The 13,648-nt window shown below is 42.4% G+C and overlaps 1 protein-coding gene across 1 annotated transcript in view; it reads left to right on the plus strand.

Moving 5' to 3' along the window:
• Positions 1-13,648, plus strand: part of LOC132405928 (voltage-dependent P/Q-type calcium channel subunit alpha-1A-like) — a 393,641-nt gene that overhangs the window by 247,998 nt on the left and 131,995 nt on the right. Inside the window, exons 26-27 of the mRNA XM_059990909.1 lie at positions 9,784-9,880; positions 11,286-11,446. Coding sequence (XP_059846892.1) covers positions 9,784-9,880; positions 11,286-11,446 — 258 coding nt within the window. The remainder of the gene's footprint in view (positions 1-9,783; positions 9,881-11,285; positions 11,447-13,648) is intronic.

Raw genomic sequence — 13,648 nt, forward strand, 5'->3', positions numbered from 1 at the left:
TACCACTTGTGTGGATCTACAGTCGAACAGAACGAGTGTTATAAAAATGTCTTTGCTCTCCACTGATGCTGTTCTGCATTCACGTCACATTCAATAAGATACTGGAAGTTTAGTTAAACGAACTTCTTCCATCATAATTAAATCTGATCTCTTCAGTGTCTGATAATTGGAGTAATGTGGGCGCAGACTGCTGAAGAGCCAGACTGATGTTTAAATTGTTTTGATAAGGTAACCTGATTAGCGTGAATGTGAGCTTTTCATTGTGGTGAAGTTCCCCATCCAGAGCCAAGGACAGCTGGAAGTGTGGCTAGTTCTTGAATGAATACTGCACTGTAGCATGGCTAACATTACCAGGGGGCGGCAGGGGCTAATTACGCTTTGCTTCTCCAATGTCCCATTTCCCTTTTTGCCGCCATGTCTGTTCTGCTCCTTCAGGGTTTTATAACTGTGCTTCCTATTTCCTTAGTCTCATTCTCCTCTGTGCACGCAGTTCGTGTTCCAAGCTTTTGTGTCCTCTCTTCACACTGACTCTCTTCTCATCTTTCTTCCCTGCTGGATCAGGAGCCTTATGGGGTAATATATCTGTTCTATTTCTTTGCAATACTGTCAGCAAATTTGCACTGTGTTCTATTCCTCTCTGTATTTCTCTCTTTGCCTCTCAGTTCGAATTCTCCTTATATATGTATCTGTGTGCTGTTTAATAAGTGATTCTTTTGCTGTCCTGCAGAGTACAAGATGATTTGTTATTGTGCTAGACCGTTCTGGAGTACCATAACTGATTCTCTGCTTAAAACAACTTTGATTACTCCTGAGAACAAGATGTTTTGTCGCTGTCCTAGACTGTTCTGGGTACCATAACTGATTCTATGTGTAAAATGACTTCCGTTACCTTTGTGTGATGGTGTGGCAAATGTAGAATTCAGCATCAGAATCAGATTTTTTAATCACTGATATATGTCATGAAATTTGTTGTTTTCTGGCAGCAGACCAGTGCAATACATTAAACATTACAAAAAGCTACAATAAAAAGTGAATAGTGTGAAAAAGGAACAGCAAGGTCATGGTCATGGTCTGTTCAACATCTGATGGCGGAGAAGAAGCTGTTCCTATAATGCTGAGACAGACAGACACAAACAGATAAATAAATTCGTAAACAGGTAGATATATAGACAAGTATACACGGATATTTGAGGGCAACTGATCACCTCAACAGACTCATAGGTGAACAGACTTCAGGCTCCTGTTCCTCTGCCCTGATGGTAGTAAAGAGACAAGGGCATGTCCCGGGCGGTGAGGCTCCTTAATGACAGATGCCACCTTCTTGAGGCACTGACTTTTGAGGATGTCCTCAATGGTGGGGAGACTAGTGCTTTTCAGGGTATTTGATAAATCACCAAAGACTCTTGCAAATGTCTACAGATTGTCAGCAGAACTGGTCCATCTGGTTCAGCTCAATCATTTCAGTTGTCACTTTGAAATCATGAGCCTTTCACTGGAATCTCCATCCTTTGATCCACAGGTTTTAAAATTAATCCCAAACCAAATCCTAGCTGTCCAGTCAATATCTGAGCCTAGCCTCTGGACTAAAGATGCCTGACCTGACATTGCTGTAAATGTGACAACCTCAACGTGAGACTCCCAGTACTGATTTGTAAATCAAAGCAAGTCATCCTCACCTGAATCCAGGGCTGATCTGGGCTGGTCTAACCAGACCCAAATGTTTCATCAGCAGAGACACCTTACAGTCCGGTCCTGTCGTGGTCGGGACAGACATGTGTACAGTCCTGTCCTGTTGGGGTTGGGTAGACGGCCAGGTGCTATCTGTAACATCATCTGGTTCTTTGCAACTCAGGCTGCAGAAGATCACCTGCGCATGTGTGTTCTTTTCAAAATGGTGTCAATGCTCCTGCCGACACTTGTCTCTTCTGTAGAATCCTGCCTTGACCTGCATCTGTAGGTTGTAGGTGAGATTCTGGGAGTATCTCTCTTGCTCTGAGTTTCGAAGGTTCAGGGTTCAAGAGATGTGGCAATAAACATTTAAGTTGACACACAGTGCAAAACTGAGGGAATATTGTGCACTGTCTGAAGTGTTATCGCTCAGATGAGTTTTTAGACCAAAGATTCCCCACCCCACCTCTTTGAGGAAGATAGGGTTGCCACATTTTAGAAAGCAGCAAGGGGAATTTGCTCAGATGCCCTGGGCCAATCCCTCAATCAATATTGCTCATTAAAAAAATCTGGTTATTGTAGCGTTGCTATTTGCTGTGCTCATGTTGGCTATTGAGTCTCCCACATCTCAGTTATGTTTAGAAGCACCTCGCTGGCTGTAAAGCACTTTTGAGTGTCCTGAATGGGCCATAAGAATGCAGACATTTCTTTCTTCTAGTCCTAGATAATATTAAACAACAAAGAAATACATTCACACTTACGAGTCAACAATGTTACCTTCCCTGTTAGTTACAGTTGGCAAGACACAGTAACACATAGTCTACTCAGGGTGCCCATTTGATTCAGTTTTACTTTAATCTCTTCCTGATGTCCAGTATGCGGAGATCAGGCTGCAGATATACTACATTCAAAGTTCAAAGTAAATTTTTATCAAAGTGCATATACAACTCAGAGATTCATTTTCTTGTGGGCAAACTCAGTAAATCCATAGAATAGTAACTGTAACAGGATCAAGGAAAGATCAACCAGAGTGCAGAAGGCAACAAACTGTGCAAATGCAATTATAAATGAATAACAAGAACATGAGATAAAGAGTCCTTTAAAGTGAGATCATTGGTTGTGGGAACATCTCAATGATGGGGTAAGTGAGTACAGTTATCCTCTTTTATTCAGGAGCCTGCGTATGTTCAAGATTCTGTATATGTTCACCATGTCCCTGGGAAATGTGCCCAAAAACTATGCTTTATGATTTTCCCTGTGTTTAATGGTAGACTGTGAGGAAGAGAGCAAGTCAGATTCAGTGGCCTACACCTGTACAAAATCCAACAAAGAACTATTGCATTCTGTCATGGAAGAAAGTGAAGTACCTTCAAATCACATTTCAGAGGGATATTCTGTGCGAATCCATTGGCCCAAAGCATCATTTCACTTTACCCTGATTTCTGTTTGCAATAGAAAATAAAGCTTAGAAAAGAGCTCATCCTCAGTAAACCATCCAAAGACCTATTCTGTTCTCGTGAGGGTTGTAGCCTGACTTTGGTGCGAACTGACCAGTCCCTGTACGTAACCACTTCTCAGTCCTCCACACAAGAGTGGGATTTTTTTGGCTGTTTGGGACTGGAGCCAGCACATCCTGAGCTCATAACCAAATTAAGGATAGCTTAATCATCCACATCAGCAGCCACTTGGTCACTTTGAGCTTCCTCAGCCAATCAATAACATTGTCGCTTATCGAGCTTACTTCTGTTCCCCTTATCCGCTGACCCTGGTAACATTTCACCTCCTCATCCTTTGAGAGTCCATCTACCTCTGCCTGAAAATGATTCGGACTTTGATTCCACCACACTTTGCATCCTGACTCCCAACACTCTGAAAGAAACACATTTTATCTCATCCCTGCTTTAAACAGATAGCCACTTAATTTGAAATAGTGTTCTCTCATAGTTCTAGATACACCACAAGAAGAAAATCATCTTATCCACATGCACCCACTCAAGGGTTCTCAGGATCATTCATGTTTCTAACAAGTTCCTCTCAATCCTCCAAACTCTGACATATACAAATCTAGCCTGTCCAGCCTTCCCACATAAGCCAGTCTGTCCAATCCAGGTACTGGTCCAGCAAACCTTCTCTCAACTGCTTCCAATGAAGCATTAACAGCCTACCTTAATACAGAGTCCACTGTGTTTGTGAAATTAACAATCCCATGTCTAACCTTCCCATTTTTGTGCTCATTTGTGCTGGCAACAAACACTAATATTCTCAAGCCCGAAAAATCCAGGTTACAGCAACTGCAGCCTCTGGTGTCTCAACTTTCTGTTATTCTTCTGCCATCCATGCATCAGGACGTCTAGATCCTCGTGTATCTCAGAGTTCTGCAATCTCTCACCTTTCAGAGAATGTGATTATTTTATTTTTTCTTGTTAAAATGGACTGCCTTTCCACTTTATACTCCATTTGCTCACTCATTCAACCTATTTATATCTCTTTGTAGCTTGCTCCCGTTCTCTTCACAACTTACTCTCTTCCCAATCTTTGTATTCTCAGCATAATCATTACCTTGATAATTTTATCCAAGTCACTTGTACCAATCCCTGCAGCAACTTATTGATTAGATCTGGCCAAGTGGAATAAGACCCACTTATGCCTACTCTCGATTTCCTCTCAATCTCTTCACCTCAGTGTGTTATTTCTACACCATCAACTTTAGTTTCTGCAGTAACTTTCCATCCAATGTCTAATCAAATGCCTTCTGGAAATCAAAGTACGGTGCACAAAGTACATTACAACATTTGGGTAGCAGAAATTTGCCCTTACAGAATTCACAAATCACAACTGAAAATTTAAGATACAGAATAAAAATACACTCTTAGTAAAAATGTTCTGATCAATCAATAATAGAATTGAATATGAAGTAATAGGACAAAACTGAGTCCTCTTGGCCGACATCATCCATGCCAACCATGATGGCTATCTGCACTAAATCCATTAACCACATTAGGCCCACGCCTTTCCAATCCAACACCTTTTCTATCTTCCTCCAGTGCTTCTAGCAGCTCATTCCAGATGCTCAACATCCTTTGTGAAAAACATTCCTTAAATCTCCTTTAAGTTTAAGCCTGTGCCCTCTAGTTTTAGATTCCCTGCCTTAGCAAAATATTCTGACTCTCTATGCGATCTGGTAGGCCTCTGTTGGTCAGGGCCGACCATGGATGTCGCATCCTAGATCTCTAGATATGCAAGCCAAGGCAGGACAATGTGGAGAGCAAGCTGTTGTCCATGTAGCAGGCTTCCCCTCTCCACCCATCTGATGAACCCAAAGAACAGCAGAGACCAATACAGTCTGATGCCAGCAGCGTCACAAAATTAGCCAGTTAGTGTTGAATTCAACATAGGACTGCCTTAGGGACTCCAGCTCTGGAATTCTCCCTCAGGGTTTACTCTGAAAGCTGTCCCCCTGAGTGGGTGTAGCTGCAAGGCAGTGGAGGTTTGAGATCAGAGTTTTCCTTCTCCTAGATGAGCTGCCAACCATGGTCGATGAGTCCCATCTGCCCAAAGTGACTGGTTTCAAGGTGGCAGTAATCTGCCTTTGCCCCTTCTCCTGTTAGTAGAAACGGTCCCACTGGGCTTAATAACTAAGCCATTCATGAAGACCAGGAGCTGGACTTGGTTGTCAGAGGCTATTTGAGACGCACACCATTGGGATCATTTAATAGGTAGTGGGAGCTTATCCCCATTAACATTCCTGGCTATAAAAACTTCAGGCAACCTGTACTATACTATCTATGCCCCTCATAATTTTATAAATCTTAACAGGATCACTCTTGGGCTGTCTATATTCCACTGAGAACAAACACAGCCTATCCAATCACTCCTATAACTACAGCCCTCCACTCCAGGCAGCATTAAGCTGGAAAGAGTGCGGAGGACTCCTAGCAGGATGTTACTGGGACTGAAGAGACTGAGTTATGGAGAGAGGGTTGAGTAGGTTAGAACTGTTTTCATTCGAGCATCAGAAAATGAGAAGTGATCAGATGGGCATGTATAAAATTATGAGGGGCATAGACAGAGAGAATGCTCACAGTCCTTTTCCCAGAGTGGGGTTCGTGAACTTGAGGCCATAGGTTTAAGTAAGGGAGGAAAGATTTAATAGGAACCATTTTCAGGCAGAGGGTGGTTGGCGTAAGAAGTTATTGAAATAGATACATGAACAGCAATTAAAAGGCACTTAGGTACATGGAGGTACGGTTTAGAGGTTTAAAGGGATTGGGGGATATACACAAGCAGAAGGGACCAGCTTAGATGGTAATTATGGTTGGAATGGACTAACTGTACCTAAGAGCCTATTTCTGTGTTGTGTAACCTCATGACTCTATAGCATCTTAGTGAGTCTCTACACTCTCGTTGTAGCTACCATACCCTTTTGAAAATGCCTGATTACCTTGAATCAGAAATCTGCACATCTGTGTCCTGCAGCTCCTCATAACTATAACTTTCCCATAATGACAACATCCTAATAAATCTCCTTTGCACCCTCTCCAGTTCCATCACATCTTCCTATGTTGTGGTGACCAGATCAACATTATTGTACTTTAGCTGTGGTTCAATTAAAGTCTTCTCCAGTTCCATTAAAACCACCTTGGTGTTCTATTACTTAGATACTGGAATATCCCACACATGATCTATTTGTCCCATTGGCTTCAGCGATCTATGGTCATCCACCCTAAAGTTACTATCTTTCACTACATTTTTTAATTATATTCACACGGTGTGTTTAACTGAGTGAATTTCACAGATGCATTTTGTCCGGATTGAATTCCATTTCCCACATTCCTGACACCACCTTCCCAGCCTCATTCTAGAGTTCCAAATCCATGCTGATGTTCCCAGTGTAATGTTGTCTGAGTGCCGCATTATTACTGGACAAATCTTGTAAACCAGGACCCTACCAGTTCTTGGAGGTGAATGTAAAAGATCCCAATGGTTTAAGCCTAATGGTTATCCCTCAATCAACATCAGTAACACACATCATCTATTGTTTGCAGAAGTTTGATCTGCATAAATTAGCAACATGCTAATTGGGATTTAAATCCATTTGAAATATTCTTAAAATAAGAACCATCTGGCCTTTAATACACTATAAAATTTCACAATAAAAACAGTAATCACAATAATGCAGCCACCATGTCAGTGCTGAGGACTAGGAAGAGGAACAGTGAGCTCTTCATAACATCGTGTTCCCAACATAATTTCCATTTTGAACATAAGCAAATGTGGTTTATCTTCTAAAGGCTTTTTTTTAACTGTTAAGTTTTGTTTTGGTCTATTTTCTAACAAAACGTTTTCTAGTCCAAATCCTACCCTTCGGATTCTAGACCTGCAACAAAGCAATCAAATTTATAATTCGCAATAACTGTCAACTGGTTAATCTCTTTTTGCCCAAGTTACTCCATATGCTTAAAATGGTTTGGGATATTATTGAAAATGTCCAGATTTTTAAATTGGATGTTTCAATAATATCCCAAAACAGCTATTACCCTTCAGTCTGAGATTTTACACAACAGATTGCAACTTGCTCTAATGGATAAATATCTCTGGGATGGGTCCAATGGCCCATTTAACAAGAATTTTATATCTCCTAATGGTCAAATTCTACCTGGTTTTCTGCTGTTAATTTGGATGTTGGAATTATATTTCAGAGGAGGCGATTCTGTCCATCAATCTTGTTCTGGCTCAGTGCTGAGCAATCCAGTCACTCCCATCACCCACTACGTAACTGCAGCCCTGCTAACGTATTTGAATCTGTGCATTTCCTTAGTTAGAACTGCTTACATCAGTCATTCTGGCAGAGGTCATAACTACTCCATCATAATGAAGTTCTTCTCCCCTGTTACCCTGGACTCTTATACTAAACTCCTTAAATCTGTCCCCTTTGGTTTTTGACCTTTGTATCATTGTGAACTCCTTCTCCCCATTCACATTGCCTGGACTATTCTTTAAGACCATAAGGAATAGGAGCAGAATTAGGCCATTCAGTCTATTGCGTCCGCTCCGCTTTTCCATCATCCCTCTCATCCCATTCTCCTGCCTTCTCCGCATACCCTTTGACACCCTAACTAATCAAGAAACTATAACCTCTGCTTTAAATATGCCCAATGATTTGGCCTCCGCAGGGCATTTGTAGCAATAAATTCCACAGATTGGCCATCCTCTGGCTAAAGAAACTCCTTCTCATCTCTGTACCAAAATGACGTCCCCGTGTTCTGAGTCTGTGCCTGCTGGTCCTAGACTCCTCCACTACACGAAATATCCTTGCCACATCCGCTCAGTCTAGGCCAGGGGTTCCCACCCCTACCATTAACAGAGGGGTCCGTGGACCCCAGGTTGGAAAGTCCTTTTCTAGGCTATTCCATAAATTGAACAGATCTATTAAATTTCTTCTTAACCAACTGGAAACCAGCACCGCTGGTACCATCACACTCAGTCTCCTCTGTATCCTCTCCAGCACTTTCATATCCCTGTCCTGATGTGTTGGCCAGAATGTAGCTCAGAGTTGTAGCCAAGCTGAGGTTTTTATAGAGGCTCCTTGATTTTGTTCTCTGTGGGCTAGGTGGACACTATCAGGTACATCACTAAATGTATGCGGTAGTGGAATAAGGAAAAAGATTAGCTCCATTTGTCACATGTACATTGAAAGATACAGTGAAATGCCTTGCTTCGTGTCAACATCCACCGCGGTGCGTATATTGTGCAGCCCTCAAGTGCTACCATGCTTCTGACAGGCCACAAGGCATGTCTACAATTCATAACCCCGATCCATACAGCTTTGGCCTGTGGGAGTAAACTGCAGCACTGGGAGAAAACCCACACGATCATGGGGAGAATACACAAATTCCTTACAGAGGCAGGAATCGAACCAGGATGGATAATCACTAGCACTGTAAATCAATTGCACTCATCACTATCCTGCCATTAAATTTTTGAAATCTGGTTATAATTAGGAAGGGTGGTACAATAGCTGCCTCACGTTCCATGACTTGGATTTAATTCTGCCCTTGGGTGCTGTCTGTGTGGAGTTTGCAAGTTCTCTCTGTGACTCCGCAATTATCTCCTGTTATGCTCCAGTTGCATCCCACATCCCGAAGACGTGTGGGTGGATAGGTTAATTGGCCACTGTAAACGAAGTGAATGGGCAAATCTGGAGGGTGTCGATGGGAATAAGTTACGGAGAAAATTAGTAAGGAAACAGAATTGCTGTGTGAGCTGATGGGTCAAAACGTCCTTATACATGTCATAAGAAAAAAAATGGAGTAATATAAAATATCTGGAATTCTGAATTGGTGTACCTGAACACAAGAGATTCGGCAAAAGCTGGAGATGCTGCCAGAGCAACAATCACAAAATGCTGGAGAATCTCAGGAAATCAGGCCTCATCTGTGGAGAGGAATAAACAATTGATAGCCTGATGAAGGGTATCAGCCCGATATACTGACTGCTTATTCCTCTCCATAGACGCTGTCTGACCTGCTGACTTCCTCCAGCACATTGTATTTGTTGCTCTAAAATATACATGAATTCCCTCTGCAAGTGCCATTACATTGCATATTTAGTGCAAAGCTGAAAGTGAATTTCTATTCCTGTGTCTGTCTACATGAAGCAAGGATTCTTACCATCTTCTTAACCCGTCTCCCAAAGTCAAACAGCTTTTGGTCGAAAAGGTATGGGGAAAGTCATTAAACAATGAATTTCAATGGACGAAGGAAGGTATCGCATCAGAGAGACTGTCGGACGGTCAGGACGCATATCAGAGGCCGCATGTTTTCCTTCGGTGTGACAATGAATTGAGTTTTCCAAGTGCTTCCATCTCCTGGGTTGTTCAAAAATGCAGAATAAAAATAAATATTGCAGTTGCCATGTGGCATAACAATTCAAGGTGAATGAGCTAAAAAAAAAATTCCGATGGTTTCCAAATAAGTCGGATTTTACTGTAGTGTGACATGTAAGAAGTTATCTGAGGTTGTTAGATGTATAAAAAGCAAATGTTCTTGCAACCAGTTACAAGGCTGTGTTACTATTGTACTACGAAGTGCTTATCGTCCATCATTTTCTTGTCAGTGGTAGCAAGGGGAAAGATCTGAATACCATCAAGTCTCTGAGAGTTCTTCGGGTACTGCGGCCTCTGAAGACCATCAAAAGGCTGCCCAAGCTCAAGGTAACCTGGATCAATATTGCTTTGTGTTGTGGGATAGGATGTGCAACTGGGCTTGTGGTCTATCATCCCACCAATGAGAGTGATACACTTGGAAAATGGAGTGCAATTAAAGAGCAAATGGCAAAGGAACCGTAGCAGCTTCTGTGAATAAAAGGAGGGCAATTCCTCTAGAAATGTGCATTGAGCAGAGGACAGATACATATGAATTAAGACCATGGGCCATAAGGTGTAGAACCAGAACTAGGCCATTCAGCCCATTGAATCTGCTCCACCATACAATGCATTCCATCTGCCAATTCTTTGCCCATTCTCCTAATCTGACCAAGTCCTTCTGCAGACTCCCTGCTTCCTCAACAATACCTGCCCCTCCATCTATCTTGTCCACACTGTCATCCATGTCATTAACATATAATGTGAAAAGTAATGGACCCAACACTGGCCCCTGTAGAACACCATGAAGTTACCAGCAGCCAACCAGAAAAGGCCTCCTTTATTCCCACCCTTTGCCTTCAGCCAGTAAGTTATTTGGATAAAATACATCACAGTCACTTGATAGATAGATTTACACTGAAACATACGCTATTTGAGCTAACAACCACCATAAGCTAAGGATGTGCTGAGGACAACCCACAAGTGTCACCACACATTGCAGTGCCAATGTAGCATGCCCACAACATTCATTAGAACGACACTCAGCCAACATGCAAAAAGCAACAATAACAATGAAACAAAACAGCAAAACAAGCCCCTTTCCATCCCACCCACCTGCTCCTGCACCCCGTCAGGCCTCCAGCCTCAGAACGTCCCGCACACCAAACCTCTGACTTCTGACCTCCAGCACTTGGCCCAGTCCCTGGAATTGCAGACATCTTGCCCTTTGCTCAGAAGGCAGTGAATCTTAGAATTATTTGCTCTTGGGATTGGTGGAGTCCAGATCACAAGATAAATAAATGTTTGAAAGATCAGGGAATGGAGGGTTGTGAGGAATTTTAAAAGAAGATGAGTTGAGGTTGGCATGGAGCAGCCATGAATGGTGGGGTGACCTACTCCTGTGCACTTCTGCTGTTATTGTCACCTTGCAGTAACTGGCTTTCAGAGGTTGTGCAGTTACTTGCTTGCAGAAAGTTGCAATGAAGTATTATATCCAAACATGTATATAATAAAATATTAAATGCTTTCATTTGATGGCAGTGGAAAGGATCAAAGCGACAGGTGGAGGAGCGTTGGATCACTGGCTACCACTTCAGGATTCCCCAGTTATACATCACGAGTTTCACGGAGTGGAGAAGGGGAAGGGACAGGATCACCGGGATTCCCACTACCGATCTTGGACTTCATTGACAAAGATCCGGACAAACCATTTCCTTTTTTTAAAAAATCTTGTTTTGCTGCTGTCTCCTTCCAGGCTGTCTTTGACTGCGTCGTGAACTCCCTGAAGAACGTCCTCAACATCCTGATCGTCTATATGCTCTTCATGTTCATCTTCGCGGTGGTGGCAGTGCAACTCTTCAAAGGCAGGTTTTTCTACTGCACTGACGAATCCAAAGAGTTTGAGCGGGACTGCAGGTACTTTGTTTAATATCCAGCACATACACTGTGTCAGAATCAGGGTCAGGTTTACTATCACTGATATATGCTGCAAAATGTGTTGTTTTGTAGACTTACAGTGCAGTACATAAAATGTACAATGAATTATAATAAGAAATATATATAAAAACAGATAAATAAACAATGCAAAAATAGTGAGGTAGTGTTCATGGATTCATTGTCCAATCGGAAATCTGATGGCAGAGGGGAGAAGCTGTTTGTAAAATGTTGAGCGTGTATCTTCATACTCCTGTACCTCCTCCCTGATGGTAGCAATGAGAAGAGGGCACGATCTGGGTGGACATAGTCATAGGTCTTGGGGTTATAGAGTACTAAAATGGTTCAGCACCGAAGCAGGCTCCAACTCAACTCACACATGCTGTAACTGGTTAATAATAGAGGCACAGTGCATCTAAGATGCAGAATTGTGTGTGGGGTGCTGCCTCATCTCTGATGGCCAATGTAATTGCAACTCAGCATCTGTTAATTGTGTTTTTAAAGAGGCAACAGTGCCACATTGGTGCTCTTTTCTGTGGCATTGATTTCCTCACTGAATCAGGTTTAATATCACTGGCATATGTCATGAAATTTGTTAACTTTGTGGCAGCAGTACAATGTATTACATAATAATAGATTTTTTACAACAGCTTCAGACTTCCCAGATTGGGTGCTGGTTGTCCCTTTTGAGTCATGTGTCTTATACAGAGCAGGGGAAAAGGAGCTTGCCTGAACCGGTCTGAAGGAGTTTGTAAGTTCTCCCCATTGCCACCTGGGTTTCTCCAGGTGCTCTGGTTTCCTCCCACAGTCCAAAGATATACCAGTTTGGTCGGCTAATTGATCACTGTAAATTGTCCCATGATTGGGGGAATGCTAGGCAGCGTGCCTTGAAGGGACGGAAAGACCTAAGTAAATAATAAATAATTCAGGTATAAGTCTTGTGGAAGACATACATAGAGCCAGCGATCCTGTCAAACATTTGCTGCAGTAAAGCAGGGATCAAATTTAAAACCATAGAACGTTACAGCACAGAAACAGGCCTTTTGACCCTTCTTGGCTGTGCCAAACCATTTTTCTGCCTAGTCCCACTGACCTCCACCTGGACCATATCCCTCCATACACCTTTCATCCATGTACTTGTCCAAGTTTTTCTTAAATGTTAAAAGTGAGCCAGCATTCACCACTTCATCTGGCAGCTCATTCTACACTCCCACTACTCTCAGTGTGAAGATGCTCCCCCCAATGATCCCTTTAAACTTTTCCCCCTTCACCCTTAACCCATGTCCTCTGATTTTTTTCTTCCCTAGCCTCAGTGGAAAAAGCCTGCTTGCATTCACTCTATCTATACCCATCATAATTTTATAAACCTCTATCTAGTCTCCCCTCATTCTTCTACTCTCCAGGGAATAAAGTCCTAACCTATTCATCCTTTCTCTGTAACTCAGTTTCTGAAGTCCCGGCAACATCCTTGTAAATCTTCTCTGCACTCTTTCAACCTTATTAATATCCTTCCTGTAATTAGGTGACCAAAATTGCACACAATACTCCAAATTCGGCCTCACCAATGTCTTATACAACCTCACCATAACATTCCAACTCTTATACTCAATACTTTGATTTATAAAGGCCAATGTGCCAAAAGCTCTCTTTGCAACCCTATCTACCTGTGATGCCACTTTTAGGGAATTATGTAACTGTATTCCCAGATCCCTCTGTTCTACTTCACTCCTCAGTGTCCTACCATTTACCTTGTATGTTCTACCTTGGTTTGTCCTTCCAAAGTACAATACCTCACACTTGTCTGCATTAAACTCCATCTGCCATTTTTCAGCCCATTCCTCCAACAGGTCCAAATCCCTCTGCAAGCTTTGATAACCTTCCTCACTGTCCACTACACCTCCAAACTTTGTATCATCAGCAAATTTGCTGATCCAATTTACCACATTATCATCCAGCTCATTGATATAGGTGACAAGTAACAATGGACCCAGCAATGATCCCTGTGGCACACCACCAGTCACAGGTCTACACTCAGAGAAGCAATCCTCCACTATCACTCTCTGGCTTCTCCCATTGAGCCAATGTCTAATCCAATTTACTACCTCAGCATGTATACCTAGCGACTGAATCTTCCTAACTAACCTCCCATGCGGGACCTTGTCAAAGGCCTTTCTGAAGTCCATG

The sequence above is a fragment of the Hypanus sabinus genome, chromosome 16 (assembly GCF_030144855.1).
Source record: "Hypanus sabinus isolate sHypSab1 chromosome 16, sHypSab1.hap1, whole genome shotgun sequence".
In the NCBI taxonomy this organism is placed as follows: domain Eukaryota; kingdom Metazoa; phylum Chordata; class Chondrichthyes; order Myliobatiformes; family Dasyatidae; genus Hypanus; species Hypanus sabinus.